Source organism: Lotus japonicus, chromosome 1 (genome assembly GCF_012489685.1).
Source record: "Lotus japonicus ecotype B-129 chromosome 1, LjGifu_v1.2".
NCBI classification, from domain to species: Eukaryota; Viridiplantae; Streptophyta; class Magnoliopsida; order Fabales; family Fabaceae; genus Lotus; species Lotus japonicus.
Window position 1 is genome coordinate 34587015 of NC_080041.1, and position 20689 is coordinate 34607703.

Below are 20689 nucleotides of genomic sequence, written 5' to 3' on the forward strand. Positions count from 1 at the left end.
GGGCTTTTTTTTCCATGGCATAAATTGCTCTTCTCATATGTTTTCCCTCTCCAATTTCAAAGGAATTTGCATTATGGCCCAGTTTGGAAGAGCTTATTTGAGCTTATCTGACAGCATAAGCTCTTATGCCAGTGTTTGGGAGAGCTTATGCAAACAGCTTATGACCTGTCATAAGCTCTTTTCAGCTTATTTTCATAAGCTACTCAGGATAGCTTATGAAAAACAGCTTATGCTTATATACAGCTTATTTTTAATTTATTTCAATAAATTTTCAAAAATAGCTTATGAATAAGTGCTTATGTCATAAGCGCTTATGACCATAAGTGCTTAATTAAGCTGCTTTTCCAAACGGGACCTATATTTATAACTGACATGATTTATTATTGTTTTGGCCTGTAGTGGAAGTGTAAAAAAACATAATGAAGCAATGAGGCTCACATTAGCATCCTTTGCTGGAGTTGTTTTTGGCTTCTTTCTAGGAGTGTCATCTCCAACACTATCATTAACTAAAGTGTGTATTTCTCACCATATTGTTAAATTCTCTTTCAATATAGCATGTTAAGTGATGATTTATCTAACACTATGACTTTTTTGTCTAATGTATGTAATATATTACTTGTTAGATGAATCTCCCATCTAGCATTTTTCCATCCATTGATCTCACTTTTGTTGAAGATTCCTCGAAAATTCCAACCAAGCCTATTTGGGATGCTTGGTCTTCATTTAGGGGAGATAGAAGCATGTCCCATGAGCTTCCCAAATTAAATGAGACAAAGGTATGGTTCTTTCCTCTTGCTTGATTGTATCTTTATGATGCCAAGATGTTTCATCTTAGTGTATGAATACTCGTTCAAAAACTACGATGAAACTAAAATTATAGTGCACATAAAGCCAAAAAAATCCATGTTGTTTTGTTAATATGCAACCATTGCATACAATACTAATCAATAGCTGCATTTGATATCATGATTCAGATTTGGGTTCCTACAAATCCTCATGGAGCTGAAAGACTGCCCCCAAGAATTGTGGAATCTCAATCAGATCTCTATCTTCGTCAGTTGTGGGGTCTACCCGATCAGGTGTGCAAATTCTCTGTACCTCAAAGCAAAAACTAATTTTAATCTGCAAAAATAATAATTTTCATCACAAAAACCTTTTATTAAATGTGTGATTGATTACTATAGTGGTGTCAAAGTTTTAAATCATTATTGAGAAAATGAACATTTGCGATGTTTGAATACATGTTGACACCAGTGCAAACAGACGTTAAACTCTCATTAAGATAAAAAGTGAACAAAACTCTTCTTATGAATTCACATTGAAGTCCGTTCACGTTCCTCTCAATTAGTAGCTAAATGCTTACAGTTATAACAAATATTTTTGTAGTGTTCTAGCATTAATTGACAGATCAAACTTCATGTGGTTGCTCTATAGCAAACTTGAAGTTCACATTGCGCAATTCCTATTTGAGCCAAACAAATCACAACTTGTTAAAGAAGAAGTGAACAAGTTACAAATGTTATTCCCTTCTCTAATCTGACTCTTTTCTTGATGGAGGTGGGACTTGTAGGACCTAAGTATCAAACCCAAATATCTTGTAACTTTTACTCTCAGGTATGATCAGAGAAGCAACATTGATGCTGCAATCAAAAAGGTTATTTGAACTTATGTTATTCTCCTGCATTCATTTTTCTTTGTGTTTGTTTTGCTCTTTGTATGACTTTTGGACTTCAATCTTAGTTCGCAGAAAACTTCACCATTGTGTTGTTTCACTATGATGGACGCGCTAGTGAGTGGGATAACTTTGAGTGGTCCAAGAAAGCAATTCATATCAGTGTTAGAAAGCAAACTAAATTGGTAATGAATTTCACGATTAACAGAGTTTTTGTTTCATTTTATAAAGGGTTAATTATCTACTTGGTCCCTGTCTTTGTTTCGCCGTCTGAAATTAGTCCCTCCCCGGAAAATTTGCAAATCTGGGTCCTCTCGTTTGCAATAAGTCTGGAGCAGGTCCTCGCCGGAGCCCGAAGCTCCGACGAGTGATGAATTGGCATGATGACTGGGTTTACTTATCTGACGTGGCAAGGAAAAAAAATTAAAAATTAAAAATTAAAATTTTTAATTCTCCCAAAAAATTCAGAACCTCTCCCAAAATTAAATCTTCACTTTCAGAAGAAAAAAAAATTCCCTTTGTCTTCAATATCAAAACCAGATCCCATAAACAGAAATCAAAAACACAATTGCAGATCAAAACAAGAAAACACAAGAAGAAGAAGAATAAAAACATAGAACAATAGTAGCTTCTTCCTCCAACCTGCTTTGCCCAAGACGATCCACAAGTGATGATTCTGACATAATCTCAAGCATATTGAGGGCAATAAACTATCACACCTCTAGATTTATTCATCAAAGATATAGCATCAAATAGTAATTCAAATCGAAACAAAGAAGAGTAGAAACATTAATATTCACTTTCTAGCTTTCTATTTCTCCTCTCCTCTTGTAACGTGCTTTTGCTCTGGTTTTTCGTTCCTCTCCAGATGATTCACTTTTAAAAGAAAACATCACCTCTCTTGGCCCTTGCTCTGGTTTTGATTAACTTATCCTAATGGGTTATGGGTGGCTTCAATTGGTTACTTGTTTTCTTCCTCATCCCCTCTCTGCAACATCACACACAGTAACCCAGAGGAAGAAGCACCCCCACCCAGATACCCATCCCCACCTTCACCTGCAACCCAACCCCACTCGTAACCCACCCCCACCTTCACCTGCAACCCACTCCATCCCCACCCTTACTCGGAACCCACCCCACCCTCACCCGCAACCGACCCTTGAAACCCATCCCCACCTAAAACCCATCGCAACCCACCCCAGAAACCCACCCCCATGCTGCAACCTCAACCCCACCCCCAACCGACACCCCAACCCTCACTCGCGACCCACCCCATCCCCACCCTCACTCGCAACCCAGCAGAAACCAGATCTAGGCGGAGGTGGTGGATGGACATGCTGAAGATGAGAAGATGCTCAGAAGTTTCTGGGTTTGAGAGGAAGAAGCAGCAATTGATTTAGGGTTTATTTTTATTTTTATTATTATTATTTGGGGAAAATTGATTTTTTAGTTAGATTAGGTTAGATTTGTTAATAGATTTAAGAAGAAGAAGAAGATGATTAATTTTCTTTTTATTAATTTGATTAATAAATCTTACTTGTTTTTTTTTATTTTTTTAAATCCACATCAGCCTCATTTATCCGGTCATCATGTCAATTCATCACTCGTCGGAGCTCCGGGCTCCGGCGAGGACCTGCTCCAGACTTATTGCAAACGAGAGGACCCAGATTTACAAATTTTCCGGGGAGGGGCTAATTTCAGACGGCGAGACAAAGACAAGGACCTATTAGATGATTAACCCTTCTATAAATTGTAACAAGTTTGATTTAGATATGCAATCTTGGAATTTGGTTGAAGGTGGTATGCTAAACGCTTTCTACATCCTTACATTGTGGCTCCCTATGATTACATCTTCATTTGGGATGAGGATCTTGGTTTGGATCATTTTGATGCAGAGGAGTAAGTACTAAGTATCAATAGCCAAAACCAAGTCTATGTTGTGGGAATCATGGTGTTGGTGATTTTTTTTTGTAATGAAATATATCTCTATTCTAGGTACTTGAAAATGGTATGAAAACATGGTTTGGAGATCTCACAGCCTGGTCTAGATCGGAAAAGTAGTTTTACATGGGAAATGACAAGGAAAGGGGATGAAGGTGAAGTACACAAGTAAGTGGATACCTTATCATGTTTTAGCTTTGTTCGTTATTTTTGTTATCACTACATAATCATCATTGTTGAGAAGTTCCTCATTGACTATAGTAGTGTAACCCTCACCCCTGAGGTAGCTTTTGGGGGTCGAGTTAAGACAAACTCAAACTCTAAAATGATATCAAAAAGTATATTTTATACTAGTTTATTGAACACCACTCATATATGAGGCACCAACAGACATTCAGCCCTGTAAATTTCCTGTTCCAGATGTCCAATCCCAGGCTTGAGGGAGTATGTTGAGAAGTCTTACATTGATCAAAGAGATATAACCTAATAAGTATTTATTAAGGGTATAACAACCTTCACACCTTTTCTCACTTTTGAAGTAGAATCAGACCTAACTCGAATTCTAGTAACTATCATCAACAACAACAGCATAAACGAAGCATTCCACTTATGGGATTAGTCACATATAAGAATCAATGTCATTGCGCTCAAAAATAAAATTTTTGGAACGACCATTTAGATTATGGTTTTATTCTTTTATCACAGTTATTCCTTATTCTTCCTGTAGGGATAAGAAAAAAGGTTGGTGTCCAGAGCCAAACTTGCCACCTTGTGCTGCGTAAGCAACTGTTAACTTCTGAAGAATTTATTGCATGTTTGAAAACACGTTTGGAAATCATGATGAAGGCAAAATCATGGTGGGCTGAAGCAAAAACCAAGGGATGTTGCTTCTGTCACCCATGATTTTGGCTTCAACAAGTTCCCAAATCATTTGGTTTTAATGAGAGACATCTTTCTCCTTACAAACTTCAAAAGGGGATCATATATAACTCACTGAGCTTAATTTTTGGAATGCTCAGATTTGTTGAGATCATGGCTCCTGTATTTTCCAGAGATGCATGGCGCTGTGTGTGGCATATGATACAGGTTTAAGAATTACATTTGTGTCTTCTATTGTAATTGTCTCTGCATAATCAATTCATATCTTACTTTTCATTTTGTTGCCTTGTAGCATGACCTGATTCATGGATGGGGTCTTGATTTTGCTCTCAGAAAATGTGTGGAGGTTAATAGTTTATATTTCTTTGATAAACATTTATGTTTCCATGATTGGATTCAATGAACTTTACTTAGATTGGATATGCAGACTCCTCATAAGAAAATAGGAGTTGTTGATGCTCAGTGGATTGTCCATCAAAGTGTTCCTTCACTTGGGAACCAAGTAAGTAATGCTTAAAATATTTGAGTTTTGATTTTTGTACACTCTAAATATTCAACCTACACTTCACTTCTCTCTATTTCTCCAAAAAAAAAATCTCATCACATTATACATTAGATATCTCAATTTTATCTCTTTCTTTCTCTGACTTGTGTTCTTTTAATAGGGGCAAGCAGAGACTGGCAGGGCACCATGGGAAGGGGTATGTATGAATTTCATCTTGCTATCACATTTGAATTTCGGTTTCACATGACCTGTAATTTCATTTTACCAATTTATCTTCTATACACCTAGATGAAATTCAAGCTGAATTTACAGGAACATGTATATATGTTACGAACATTGATTTGAAACTTTGGTTTGTATCCATCAGGTGAGGGAGAGGTGTAAGAAGGAATGGACAATGTTCCAAGAACGTATGGCTAATGCTGAGAAGGACTACTTTCAGGGACTGACCCTTAACTCCACTAGAAGCTAGAGCGTTGATTATTATGCAATTAAGAAGGAATTTGTTTATACTCTTCATTGAGGAATGTATAATATAGTGTGTTTGTTTTCCAGTTGAAAGCACATTCAAGTTCCAAATGTTATTGGATTGAGAAAAAACACATTGTTATCCAATCGAATTGATAAATACACACATACTGAAGACAACTTTAAGTTTCTGAGATTTTAGTTTTCGCATATAACTTTCCTTTTGTTTTTTATTTCAATATTTTGATTTCAGCTTGCTTGAATTTTAATTTCTAAAATATGAATTTTGAGAGAGAGGGGGGGAGACTTTCTTTCCCACTTATTCAATGAACAATTGAATGGATTGATTTTGCACCAACCCTGCCTTAATGAATATGTGTGTTTAAGATTGTTGTTGTTCAAAATGAAGTCATGTCTAGATTTCTTTATTGGGAAGTTCAAACCTAGCAAAAGATCTTGTAATACACGAGGTAGGGTTCTATTCCAGCCGACTTCTGAAATCCTTTAGAGATGGCTATCATCATAATTTTTCAGGAGAAAGGATTTTGAAACTTTGCCAATACGCCTTCGGTTCAGACTGATTATTCTTTGAAGGGAGTCATCAAGGATAAAAATAAAAAACTAATTATATATAAGAAAAGAATGAATTCATTTTCATTTAAGAGAGTAAAAAGGGATAAGACAAACTTACCATACCTGATCCAGACAATAATGTACAGATTGTTGTGATTGTGGTCCCCTTTGTGCGCCGTAAATCCTTCCCCTCTCTGATATCATGAAACTACAACAGGGTAGTTCTAATTCAGAGTTCAATAGATATATAATTAGATATTCAAAGCTCAGGGCATTTAATATTTAGAAATGAGAAAAACCGCAGGACTTTCAAAAGCCATGTTGATGTTTCTTTAAAAAGATTAAATATCAGAACCTACATAGCCAAAAATAACCATCATAGAACATGAATCAATCAAGTTTTTTCATGAAAGTAATAGTACTAGGTTCAAACCTTCAATGAATGTTGGTTTCATAATTCATTTCAGTGAAACAAAAGCGTATAAAATGGATTTCTAAACACTAAAAAGAGAAGAAAGAATCAAAAGATTTGAACAGAGGAATCAAAACCTCCTCGTGGAAGTCATCTATGTCTGACGCATCCCCATCCTCCTCATGTCTCACGCCCTCTCAATTTTGCTCCCTTTATTCCACTTTCTATTTGATTCACGCACAAATGTCATGATTTATTGAAAATCATGACACCCTCTCAATTGTGGTCGTTTTAGAAACCCTAGCTGTGTGAATTAGGTGCCGCTGAGGATCTGTAACAACAACACCATCGATTTCAGTTGAGCTTTCCAATTCTTCAACCCCGGAGCCCTTCATCTTGCCAACAGCTTCGACCCCATCATTTGGGAATTAGGATTATGGCACTGCAGACCCATAAGAGATGTACCAAATCTGCACGACGCGAATCACAGAGAACAATTCAAATCAAATTTGTTTTGGCAAAATTCTTCTTCATCCTGATTGGAAAATTAAAAAAAAAACGAAGAGAACGAATGGATGTAGGGAGGAAGAACAAATCCCAGATACAAGAAAGAGAAACAAACCTGAAAAATTGCAGAAAGCCTCTCTCTCAAATCTGTCAATTTTGGAACCCTAGAGACAAAATAAAGGGAAGAAGAACGTGATGCAATTTAAAGCCTCTATTTCTTCGTGCGAATCCTGGCTGCCAAGCAAACATGGAGATTGCGGAAGCCCTGAATTCCCATGTCAATCCTGATTCTAGCAGATCCTTGACTGAAGCAGAGATGGTCAGATACATGAAATTCTCTAAGGAAGGCTTTAAATGATTTTTGAAACCCTAGAGAAACGGCTCAGAGAAGGAGAAAAGGAACGAAATCGGAACGTTAGAAAGGTAAGGTGAAAAACTTTTTTTTTTGAAACTGAAAAGCGTTTCAGATTGAATGGAATGAAAGAGTGAAACTGATACAATTGTGAATCAACGGCTGAGATCCAATCTGAGTGAAATAAAATGTTTTTTTACAAAAATATTCATGCCTAACTTTCATAGATTTTGGAATAAATTGTTGAACGACTTTTTTGCCCTCAAGGCTGCAGAAACTCTGTTTTTATATATCCATAGTATATACATTCAGGAAAAGATCTCAGTCCAGTCATCGCCTGCATGGCACTTTCTGATTGGTTAATATATGAAAAAATCCTACATGGCATGCCTTCCTTCATTCCTATTATCCTACACTTTTCTTCTTAACCTACACTCATCTTTCTTTAATAGCATAATTATCAAAACGCGTTTTTTCACCCTCTCTCATCTCTTTTCCTTCTCTGCCGTTTCAATCATGGCACTCCCATTTCGCAACATCATCCTTACCAGGACTCAAACCCACACAAAAACCTGCTTCTCCATGGTATCATCGTTCTCTTATTCATACTCTTGCATCTGGGAGCAACCTTCAAAGGCGGTGATGGACGGGCTCTTGCAAGGCTACCGAAGAGGTTCCATCCGGGAGCAACCTAACGCGTACTCTCTCTCTCCCAATCTCAGAGCATTCTCTGGTTTATGAAGTCCATGAGAGGTGCGGTTTTGTCCTTTCAATCTCATCCTCACCTCCTTTCGATCTGCTTCAATTGAAATTTCTGAAGCTTCTCAACCGTATCACTCAGGTATCTTCATCTTGATTTAGGGCTTAATTTTGTACGGTTTCAAATTTCTAATTTTAGGGATTTTGTTCTTCATCACTTGATTTAGGAAGCGGGAGTATTTCTTCCTTCATCACGGCTTCATTCCTTTTCTTCCTCCGGCACCTTCCTTCATTTTTCCGGCAATGTCCGTGGCGAGCTTCGAATTGAATCCCGTATATTTTGGAACTGCTTTCGCTGCTAATGAATGCAATTCCGTATATTTCGCAGGTAACAGTTTAAATTCCTTTTTGACGTTTTATTGATAAGTAGTTGATTACTTTTGGAATGAAAGTGGTTGAATTCAAATATTTTCCTAAAACCACCCGAATCAGTTGCCAAACTTTCTCACCGATTTAATCAATTTGTATATCAAATCAAAACTTTCCTTTTGGACCTTTTGAATTAGTAGATATTCAAAGTCCAATCAATATTCATCACCTTTCAGATTTCATTTCATATAATGACGCTACTCTGAGGTTATGAGCCTCTAAGCAACGTTTCATGCTATTCAGTCTCACTGTGTCATAATTTCTTGCAGCAAGATAGGTTGGGGAAGGAAGCCAATATATGAAGCGTATTCTCTTGCCTGCAATATCTCACACATATACCAGAGGAACCCACTCATGGAGCTCTACTTTGTCCACTCTATAATGAAAAGAAGAAGTATTCATGAATGTGCTCTCTTTTTTCTTCTTCTGAAGCTGTCATCTTTATTTATTTGGGTTTTGATTTTTTTGCTTTCATATCTTTTTAGTGTTCTATTCTGAAGATGTTTAAAGTGAGATAAAGCGGGTTCGCCACAGGTTCTGGAGAGACTGTAGAGGAAGAGCGATGCACAGTTCGAGCTTCTCTCAAGTTTTTTCCATAATATTCATGGTGCAGCCTCGGATTACAACAGCTACCAAGTTCACATCCAAAATTTACTCATTCTAAGTGACAACGAATAAGTTAAGGAAAAGAATAAGAAGAACAGGTGCTACTTCTGCATTGTCCTTTGCACACTTGATATTTTATATTTTTAGAACCGTGTTTATTTTGAGTTGTTTATGTTCCCATTGAACTGAGGTTTTGTTTTTCTTTTCTTTGCTGTGTTTTTTATGTGAGCATTGAAGCCAAGTAAGGGAAGAAGGATCTAAATTTCAAGGTAAACTTCTATAATATGTCAGGAAAAACATTGATACTGTTTGGATGTTGTTAACTCTATAGATCGTGGTTATGCTTTTTGTGTTAATGCTTTGTTTAGTGTTCTAATGGTGCTTATTTGTTCTAACTTATTTGTTTCTTTGATTTCGTTGGTGCCCTTTTGGGCAGATGGTTATTCTGAACTTCTTTTACTTATAAGTTTAGCCTTTTCTACAATCTTCTTCTTTCTCTCTCTGTCAACTTCAATCTGCTTCATCCTCATCTTTTCTCTTTCATGCCCTACTCTCCTCAATCCTCATCTTTTCGAGGGCAAATATATAAAGATTGGAGACAGAGCCTGAATCAGAGAGACTGAGGGTTTCTTCTAACAGTGGAGATTTCCTAATTTAGTGTTTGTCTGAATTGATTACTCAATTGTTTCTGTGTTGTACTAATCTGTGTGGTCAAGTGAATCCAGAACTGAGATTTGAGCTTTTCTCTGTTGCAGTTTGAAGAGCTTGCTCGAGCAGTCGAGCATGAGGGTTTGAGTATGGGGGGGCGGCTTCGGTGGTGGCCATGACTCATTCGATTTTTTCCTGACGTTCTTCGGAGCAAGTATATTTTCTGGTATGTTATTTACCAGTGATTTTGTACTCCTCATTTTCCAAATTGTCATCGTCTCTCTTCACAGTTGTATGAAGAAAGTCTCTTTTTCTCTCTTTTCTATCCAATTCATCTGCAGGTTAAGCATGCTCACAGTAAGTCAGAAATGCAAAATGAATCATCCAAAATTAAAGTAAAGCTTTTGGCTTTCTTTCAATTCAAATGATTTCTTCTGGATTTTTTTACAAGAGCTTTCTGTCAAACCACCTATAAGATCAATTCAATTAGAATTAAGATGCACATCTCTTGAAACTTACATGCTTTTTTATTTACTAGTTTATGACCCGTGCCTTGCACGGGGGAATTTAATTTTGAATGTAAGTTTAAAATTTATTATTCAAATATTGATTAATTTTTATTGGGTAATCAGAGTGTCGTGGTTTGGTTTTGTTGTATTTCTGCACATTTGTTGTTGTTTATTTTTTATCGAAGCATAACGTTTTTTTGAGAAAATAAATAGACCATTGTTGGCGTAGGTGTTGCTGCAAAGCACGATGTTTTAGGGGCAAATTTATGAGAGTGATATGTGAAAATAGAACAAATTATAAATTAAACTAACAACTTTAATGTAGCCGGAAAAAAACGTGAGGTTAAACTTTAGAACTGCCAAAACGTCTTATTGGTAAAGGGTTAAACCTAAAAACCGTCCCTGAACTTTGAGCCAGATTTGGTTTTCGTCCCTTGCCGGAAAATCTTCCTATGCACGCTTTCAAACTTACGTTTTCTTTTGAAACTATCCTTACCGCCAATTTAGCTCCGGCCGCCGTGGCCAAGTGTCACTTTTGGCCTACGTGAACATGCCACATCCTTTAATGAAATGACGTGTATTTTTTTTAAAAATAAAAAATTTAATTTTAAGTCCCCAAATCTCAGAATGATAATTTCTAACCTCATAATCTTCTTCACCTTCTTCAATCTTCATCATCATTTTCCAGAATCATCCCCGAAGGTTAGCTCAAGTGGTAAGAGTTAGGGGACATAAGGGTTGGGGAGGGGAAGGTCTAGGGTTCGAATCCTGGAAGAAAAATTTGAAGGGATTTTCTAACTTACTAACAACTAACCACTAACATTTGCCTATAATAAAAAAACAAATCTTCACCTTAAATCTTCATCCTCATTTTTCCAGCAGCTTCATTCTTCACCATCTTCTTCTTCCCCCACCAACCACCACGCCTCCAACCTCAACACCACAGCCACCCCCAAACCTAGAAACCCACCACCACCCATACCCCTTCATCGAGCCCAGCCACAAGATTACCAATCGCCTTGAGTGCCCTTCTGTTCCTTACTTCTCTTGCTACTATCTTTTGTTTATTCTCAACTAAAATCAACGAACAAAGCAAAATCAGAAGAAAAAAAATCACACCCAAAATGACGCAGAAGAAAATTTGATCAAAGAAATCAGTACTAAAACAAAGAATCATTTGAAAATTGGGTACCCATTTGATGAATAATGGTAGAAAGTTTCATTCTTGAAGTAAATAGTCAATTGGGCAACAAAAAAACCACCCCATATTTCATAATTCCCATTTCCACCGATTTCATTATGTTTCCGACTCTCACTCGCTCACTCACTCTCCTTCCGATTCTCTCACGCCACCCTCCGTTAGAGTTTCTCTCTCTCTCTCTCTCTCTCTCTCTCTCTCTCTCTCTCTCTCTCTCTCTCTCCCAATCGCTGTCGCCTCCTCCTCGCACCACCCAATCAGAAAACCCGCTTGCTTCTCCTGTCTTGGCTCGAGATCCGGGCCAAGAACAGAAGATTCCCTGTAATTTGTAAAAAAAAAAAACTGAACGTAGATTGAATTTTTATGTAAACTCCTTAATATGACATAAAATTGTAAAGTAGAGAAATTTTATCATAGCATAGTTTTCTATTAATTTTAACATGAAAGTATTTTTCATATTGTGGGAGCTTGAAATACTATAATTTAAACATAAATGAATATTATATATAAATTAATATTTTCTAATCTCCGCGCAATATTTTTACCGCGTAATTTGAACAGAAAGTAAAAGTAGATCACAACGTTTATATTAATTTATGAATTTATTTTTGGTTTAAAAAAATTTTAATTAAGAAAACGTATTACCCCTAACCATTCAATTTGCTTGAATGTGCTAGAGAGGGTAGAATCTCACATGATGAAAGTAAATAACTTGACATAGTATTCTAAGTTGATGATAATTTTTGGCTATTTGAAGTTGAATATGCATGCAAAGGAGATATCCACAGAAATGCAGTAGCTTTCAAAGGGGAGCAGGTGGATTTGGAAGAAGTAGTGGAATTGGTGAAATTGAGATTTTAGTTATGGCTCAAATCTCAGATGCAAAGCTTCAAATCATCTTTTTATGAGTGGTATAGGGAACCTCATCTTTTTATGAGTAGTATAGGGAACCTCAGATCTGTATGATGGGGAGTTAAGGGACCTTTTCCATTATATCTTTCTTGGTATTGTTAGGTCTTTAATGATTGGGTTGACGTAGCTTTGTCTCGAACCCAATTTCATAGTATCTTACCTTCCATCTATGTGGGAAGCCTCGTGTAATTTCATATAATGTTATGTTCCTTCTGGCTGCCTGTGGTTCGATTAATGTATTGAGCCTAGGTGTCATGAACTTTGTATACTGTTATTGCACATCTGCGTTTTAGTGCATTTTTGGCTTCTAAAACAAAATGCATGCAAAGGAGATCTGACTCAGCAAAACTTAGCTAGATTTACTAACAATAGAGATGAAAACATGTAACAAAGACCCTGCAGGGATAATTTCATTGAAAGAGATTCATGAATGGACCACACTAATTACATTGGTTCTTACAAAAATGACTGAATTTAAATGATCCTAGCTTTTCATAGTAAAAAAAAACCAAAATACAACAATGGGTGATCTAACTCCTGCAATTTAATAACTACTCTGAATCTAATATTTCAAATACTTCAAGTTTTTCCAACATTAGCCATGAAAGTCCCAAGTCTTGAAGTCATCTAACATAAGTGCTTCTATGTTAATGCATTCATCATGGTAGAGTACCTGAAAGAAACATAAGCGAGTTTATCATAGTTTCTTGAAACAATCATCTTGAGACAAACTATCGGCATGTCTACCTTACCATGTTTACATTGCATTCAATCTTTATCTTATCATAACAACCCTACAATTTTTATTAACTCAACCACCTTTTATTCTATTAATTTCCAAATATTTCATCACAATATTTATAACACTAAGGACAACCAAGTTCACTTTCAGTTTTTGGAATAAACGAATAGATTGGCATCACACTATATAAATACATATTCAACATAGCAAGGGAACATGTCTATCTTATCATAAGAATTGCTGAGAATAGCTCAGATGTGCCACATAATAATTACTAAGGTATCATAGCTGAGATCCTGAATACATTACCCAATTCCCTCCATTTCTTTTATGCAATCACCTGCACACTTGAGCCGGTGCATCCAAAAGTTCTTGAGACAGAATACATATGACCAATCTCAACCTGAACTCATAAAACATACAAACAGATAGAGAGAGATTAATTAGTCTGAGTTCGCACTTCATCCTCTAAAACAACTTCAGATCCTTCCTTATCCTGTTGCTCAGTCACTCTCTGTTCAAGAATGAACGTACAATCCTAATAACAATGTAACTACAATGCCTTTAAAAATTTATTTAAAAACTAATGACATTATACTCAAGTTTATTCTCTATTAGTGCCATTTTCAGCCTCCAGGCCCAAACTTCATCAAATAACACACCTTGGAGAAAGTTGTCTCAGTAGTATCCTGATCCACCTCGTTTCTTATAACATCCATAAAGCCAATAAGCTAAAAGGCTTCTTCTCTAATCAATTATAACTCTATTTAATGCCTTGAATTCTTATGTATTAATATGTAACATAGTAGAGATTCATCTTCTCACATGAAACTTCTTTCCAATTGGTTCAGGCTCATCTATTTGAAATTTTCTCCATTTCCTTAATGGAGTTGAGCTCATTCTGCAAGAAATTACTCCATTTAGTTTAGCACTTCGCTATGTCACCATTAATATCATTATCCAAAAAGTAACAATCCATCAATCAAAATCTAGACCAGTATATCAAAGTTCAAAAGGTTTCTCCTAAATGCAAACTAAATCAGCAACAATCATGTCCTTGACAATAGAGCAAAGGACCATCCTTGAGGGAAAAAATGCAAGAAATGCAAGAGAAAGTCAGTCAGATAGAGAACTATACCAAAAATAAAGTAACAAAATCAAAGCTACATCAGTTTTCCTCTAAAACATGCAGCACTGATATGAGCGATATCGTGCGAGTCTCGAAGGTAACCACCCCGATCAGCGATGGGAGTAAACCTGTCATTGCAAACTTGCCGATATTTTCTTCAACCTATAAATTAAGGAAAAAATCTATCTGGTATTTAACCCAAAAATCTTAAAGATACATAGAAGCCAAAGACATAGAACTTAGAAGGACTGAAAAGTCTTAAAAATATAATCGAAGATAAAAAGACTTGAATAAGCTAATAGGCTTCTTCTCTAATCAAAGATAACTCTATTTAATGCCTTGAATTCTTCTGTTGTAATATATAATGTATGTAACATAGTAGAGATTCATCTTCTCACGTGAAATTTCTTTCCAATTGGTTCAGACACTCATCTATTTGAGAGCTTTTCTCCATTCCATTAATGGAATTGAACTCATTCTACAACAATTCAACAAAACCACGCTATTATATAAAACCTTGATCCTATCACACTTTAACCATACAGATCTTAAATTTCAGTTTTACCACTATCAATAGGAAGAATAGGTTTCAAGTACTCTACCAACTTACCATGTCCATTTAAGCTCTATATATGTAGACATAGCTAACCCCAACAGAAACAGTACATCTCAAAGTGAAGCTTCTCCTGCTCCAGGCCATGACTTTCAAGATCATTTTCCTTCTGTTCCAGCAGCTGATCCATAGTCCTAAAGAGCTTTCTCCTTCTAAACACGCAGCTACTGCAACATTTTTTGCATTTCAAGCAATAACATACAAAACAGAAGAGAAGAACTTTAGAACAAATAAAAGAGAGCACAATATTTAACTGCTAATCATAAATAAATAAGAGTCAAAAGAGTAACAACTTGAAATGGTCCAATTCATTGAGGCAGAAGGGACATGACATATTCAATAATTGAAGAACTAATAAAACCATTGCCTTCAAATCCAATCCTTATAGTTTTTCTGCAAAATGAACAATAAGTACCTTTCAATCAAAGATCACTCATAGAAACTGTTTGATCTTCACCATCATAACTTTGTTTCTAGTTTTCATCCATAATAGACATGAATCTCTACTCCCCCGGTGTCTCCAAGACCTCTTTCATCATTCACTCTTCATAAAAACTCAGCAAAATTCATAAAAACTCAGCAAAACAAACGAAAGAGCTCATTGGAGTTGATGGTCAAAGTTAGATCTTCAGATGTCAAACTTGCTGTTGAAGCTTTAAAAGTAAGGTATGTTCAATTAATATCAGTTAAGTTAAACTATTTGTGATTGCAAATAAAAATACTATAAAACTTAAAGAAGTAATTTTAATTGGGAACTAATAAAACCAAAGTAAATGAGGCTCATGCAGTATTCGGCGTAAAATAAGAAAAAATGCAGAATTAAGACTATAAGACACATTTGTTCTCTAATGCAGTGTTTAGCATCACAATGATATGATATAGATAGATATAAACGCATTGCACCTGCATGTTTGCTTTTTCTCCTTAATCCTCTTGCTTGTCTACATGATTTCCACCAATCATTTTGTGCTTCTCCCAATACCCATGCGACCTGCATAATTTCAAAAGAAACTCCACTTGGTTAAGCGCTTCGTTATGTTATCACTTCACAGGAAATATAGAATAACCCGTCATTATCAAAAAAGTGAAATAGTATAAAAAATTGACGGGGTTATGGCTATAGGGGGAAACCCTTAATATCATTATCAAAAAAGTGAAATCCATCAATCAAAATCTGGTGACCAGTATATTAAAGTTCAAAAGGTTTCTCCTAAATGCATACTAAATTAGCAACAGTCATGTCCTTGACAATGGAGCAAATCACCAATTTTTTTTTAAAAAGGAATATAAAAAATCATGCTTGGACATACATGAGATGGCGATGAGGTCATAATGGCATCCACGGTGAAGAGGAGGATTCAGACCTAAACACCTACCCGCCTGTAAAGATGAAAATTAGGGAATATAGGCAGTGGGTCAAGGATAGTGAATGATTTAATTCCCTAATTTGAAGCTTGATAGATATAGTGATTTAAGGACATGGTCAAAATGAGAAAATAATTAAAAATGAAATAAGATATTATCTCAAAAGAGAATCAAGAGATGCCATATCCTCAATGCCATCAACAGGTTAGAAATGAACTAAATTAATTGAGAAACGTATGTATAGCAAAACAATCAGTTTTGGTGAGATCTTGAATTAAAATTTTTAATAGCAAAATGCCCCTTGAAATTTTATTAGCAAAATGCCCCTTAAAAATAATTTATGCTGCTTTTGAAATTTTGTTTGTGGCTTAATTGGAAGGTGAAAATGGTACCTGAAAGAGTTACTTGGCTATCACCATCTCTATCCGGCTCCTCAGAGAACATCTTCCCTGTGTGATAACAGAAGTGAAGAGGACGCATGAATCAATCAGTCATGGAAACAGAGAACATATGCAATGCAACCTATAAACCTATAAACAGAAAAGGAGAACAAAAGGAAAACTTTTTTACTGATAAGTAAAAGAAGGTCAGAATAACCATCTGGCCAAAAGGGCACCAGCGAAATCACAGACAAAAGGGTAAAAGGAATTGAAAAGATTTTACATGAGAGACATATACTTAGCATAAATAAACACAATAGTAGTCTCTCCATACCTTTATGATAGTAAAAGATTCAAAGAAAAATGATAAGTCAGTGAGATCAACAGATTCAAAGAATATTAAGGGAGAAGTCTTGAGAGAATCTCAACCTGCGTATAGCTCTTCCTATGCTCAGTCTTCAATCATATTTTGTGATGTTCAAGTTCTCACATGGAATACCCTGAATGTTCTTCCCGTTCAGACACCTTAGTAAGCTGCTTCGATAATCAACACAGTCAAGAAAAGAAAAACAAAACCTCAGACTCAAAATAAACACTGATCTGAAAAATATAAATATAAAATATCAAATGTGCGAAGGACAATGCAGAAGTAGCAATATATATAGGCGCTTAGAAAGTAGAAACATAAATATGAACTAATTGATACCGATAATTACCTTTCTTAAATTTCCACTCAAGAAAGGAAACAATTGAAAGCGAATATAGTCAAGTAATCAATTAATGGGGGAAGTATTTTAGGGTCAAGAACAAATTTGAATTCAAAAACACTAATTTCTAAGAGAGGAATTACCGGGATTCCATTTTCAGCCGCAGTTCCAAAATTAGGGAAGAATATATGGGCTTGGCGGCTCAAAATTAGGGTTTGAAGTAGTTCTAATGGACCATGGGGTGAGAGCTCAGTGTGGCTGTGAGTAGCGGCTTCTGGATTGCATTTTTCAGTCTCCAATCTGTTCGAAAATAGGAAAGAACTCAAAATTATCAAAAGGAAGTAATCTGGATTATCAAATTGAAGCCGTAACCGCAATAGTAATATGTGTAGAGTGTAGACTCATACCTTGTCATCCACAATCGAAATCGGGGATTTGAAGGATTCTAATGGAGTTACTGGAGCAGAGCAAGGAGAAGCTCTGACGACGATGATTCTCTGTTACAGACTTTGCGAGGAGAGTTGGGTCGTCAACGTCGCACCGTGGGGAGAGCTGCGACTGGGATGGATGGTAATGGAGGGAGGAGATGAAAGCGAAGGAGGGGATGGTGATCTCAAGCGAGGGAGGAAACAGATTGATGTCGAGAGAGAGAACGCCGAAAATGAGAGAGAAAGAGAGAAACAAATCCTTTTTTTGAAACTGAGAAACGGATCCTAAAATAAAAGAGGATTTAATATGGGAGAAGAAGAAAGGAGGAGAAAGAAGAATGGAGGATGAAGTGACACATAGGATTCAGTAGAATATTAGCCAATCAGTGAATGCCACATCATGCATTTTGGGACTGAGATCTTTTCCTGAATGTATATACTATGGATTTAAACTGAATCATTGTACAACACAAATCAATAGTATGCAGTGTTTGACACCTTCCCTCCTCTGACTCTGGTTTTCACTCCAATTGTTTGACCAAAATACAAACCAAGTGCAATGGTAACAAGTTGTAATGGTAACATGTTCCCTTGATGCATGTCTATAAGATGATCCTTAAATGTTGGATTTTTTCTGTTACACATGTACAGGGTGTTGGGGATGACTCTTCAGGTTAGAAAGCTGAAAGAAATTGTGAGCGTTGAAGCCAAGTAAGGGAAGAAGGACCTAAATTCTAAGGTAAACTCTTATAATGTGATATGATGTTGTTAACTCTATAGATCACGTTGATGCTTATTTTGGTAATGCTTAATTTAGTGTTCTAATGGTGCTTATTTGTTCATACTTAAATATTTTTCGTTCTAGAATACAAATATGTGAGATTTTTAATGTGTTTGTTTGAACTCTTATAGTGCAAAATTGAATGAGGAGATAACTGTAAATTTTCCTAACTCATAACATTACCTTGCTGACCATTTCCCCTTTTAATAACTACTTGCATATGTTGTCCTTATAGGATGCATGTTTGAAACAAGTGATGTTGGTCTTGCTAGATAGTGGAGACCCCAAGTTATAGGTGCTCGGGGCTACTTGCTGATTTCCCTATCGCTTCAACTCAGATATTTGGTAACAAAGATCTCTTTTATGTTTAATTCTTCATTATATTGCTTTTCAAGTTGGTCATATGATGCTTGAAGCCTTTCTGTTTGAGTTTTGTAAAAACAAAGGACTTAATTTATCAATCTATTCCTGAGAGTTACATAGTTTACATCCACAGTAAAAACATGTTTAAATTGTATGCTATAAATAAGAAAGAGTGGCTACAAGTTAGAAGTTAGAACTCAATTGGGTGTGAGGTATGTACAATTAATTATTTGGCTGTTTGCTAAAATTAACAGGATGTGACCGAATATCCACATGAAATCCCAACCTGAAAATATTTGAGGATGAACTTATTTGTTATTAGTAAGTAAAACTTCAAATGCACAACAAGCTTCATAGCTGAAAGAGGAAAGGAGACCACCTTAATTTATACCTAACAGTTAGTTTATATGTATGCATTACTTGATGATGGGGTATCTGCCTTTTTATATTTACCCTTATGCAAAATGATATTCTTACAAAGTTTGAATGATGAGGATTTTATTGTTGTAGTCATCTTCGTCTTCATTTAACAATTCAGTTATAATGTCAGTTATAGGCGGTTACATGTACAACTGTAGCAACAACTTTCAGATAGATCAGTAGCTCTACTCTACACTCTGCTATAAATATAGAAGCTTTTCTACCTAAAGAAAAACAATGAAAGCTGAAACTTTTCACTGAAAGATCTCTCATCTCACTCAAAGCATATTAGTCAGAGCCGCTAAGACTTTCATATTGTTTTAGGCTATTAGGTCGCCTCTCGAGAATATAATAGAACTTACTGTACAACATTCCATGTCTATTCACTTGCCTTTCGGAAACACACTTCAATGTCATTATAATTATAATATGATTTCAGGTGTGAGTTACTGTTATATATGGTTCAGTTTATCACCTTTTTATTCTTAATTTTTATTTTCTTTCAGTTTTGTATTATTTTGATTTGGACAATTGATTATGTTTTTATGATTTGTCAAGTGATATGTAAAATTTAATATTTCCAAATATTCTTAAATTGAATGAGAGTAAATTTATGAGATAATGTTTATTCGACAGATTATGATATTGCTTTGAGGAAAAGTAATAGGATTTTACTGTAATTGCGGTTAAACTGGTCCAGGTTGAGGAATGAGGATAACCTACCATCCATGTAAAAGTTCTCTTGATCCTGTTTCAGGCACAAAGAAACAAGTTGGTGTAGTCATTCAATTTCATGCTTAGAGGAGCAACAAATCTGTGTTCATTTCCAAATTTCTGAAGTCTGAAAACTTCTAAGTTCTAATACCTCCATGTAAAATAATCTGCAAAGAATGTCTTATAATAATAACTACTGTAGCATATTTTTTGTTACCAATAGTCCAATATATTAATTCATTTTCTATGAGCTTTAGAAAAAAGTATTTGGATCTTCTATTTTAACCTTCCTTCTGTTCATATGATGTAATGTAGGGTGGGAGAAAGTCATTGAAATAAAAGAAAATAGCAAATAAAATGTATTTCAGATTATATTTTGTGGTGTTTGTATTATGTTCTGTCCTACTATATAGAAGCTAGCAACTCAAATTCCTGGAGTCTGCTGATATCTCCATCTAAAACGATATGTAAAGAGACTCTCAAAATATGCATTTCAAATAAAATTTCTTAACAATTTTGGTAAGGATGGTGAGTGAGTTTAGTTATTGCATTCATTTCTCAAGTAGCATGTTCTTTCTCCTATATTAGCAACATAGGCATGCGTTGGTCCCTGTTACAATAAGTAATTGCTTAAAAGGAGTCATAAGGCTTATCTTTATTATATAATTCACTTTTTAAACTAAATTTTCGAAACATATGCCTTTCTTCTACAAAGAAAGTAAATGGTTGAGTTGAGA

General features: G+C 35.6%; 1 protein-coding gene and 1 long non-coding RNA gene across 8 annotated transcripts; both read left to right on the forward strand.

Annotated features, from left to right (window-relative positions):
• The first annotated feature begins 427 nt into the window (after positions 1 to 427).
• Positions 428 to 5469, forward strand: LOC130733837 (uncharacterized). The gene is made up of 12 exons (XM_057586118.1): positions 428 to 511; positions 624 to 776; positions 975 to 1079; positions 1571 to 1654; positions 1741 to 1855; positions 3469 to 3571; positions 4341 to 4391; positions 4633 to 4699; positions 4785 to 4838; positions 4920 to 4994; positions 5158 to 5193; positions 5365 to 5469. Exons 1-12 carry the CDS (start codon positions 428 to 430, stop codon positions 5467 to 5469), a joined length of 1032 nt encoding a protein of 343 aa, XP_057442101.1.
• Positions 5470 to 7640: 2171 nt separating this feature from the next.
• On the forward strand, positions 7641 to 20324 carry LOC130734510 (uncharacterized). 7 transcript variants are annotated; one of them, XR_009017982.1, is made up of 10 exons: positions 7641 to 8150; positions 8236 to 8396; positions 8707 to 8831; positions 8923 to 9141; positions 9281 to 9312; positions 9799 to 9917; positions 12156 to 18236; positions 18326 to 18413; positions 18691 to 18800; positions 19875 to 20324. It is a non-coding gene; the product is annotated as an uncharacterized LOC130734510 (long non-coding RNA). The 7 variants fall into 7 exon arrangements; XR_009017981.1 differs by having other exon boundaries at positions 7646 to 8150; positions 8923 to 9312; positions 19939 to 20324; XR_009017977.1 differs by having other exon boundaries at positions 7647 to 8150; positions 8923 to 9312.
• Positions 20325 to 20689: the final 365 nt, after the last annotated feature.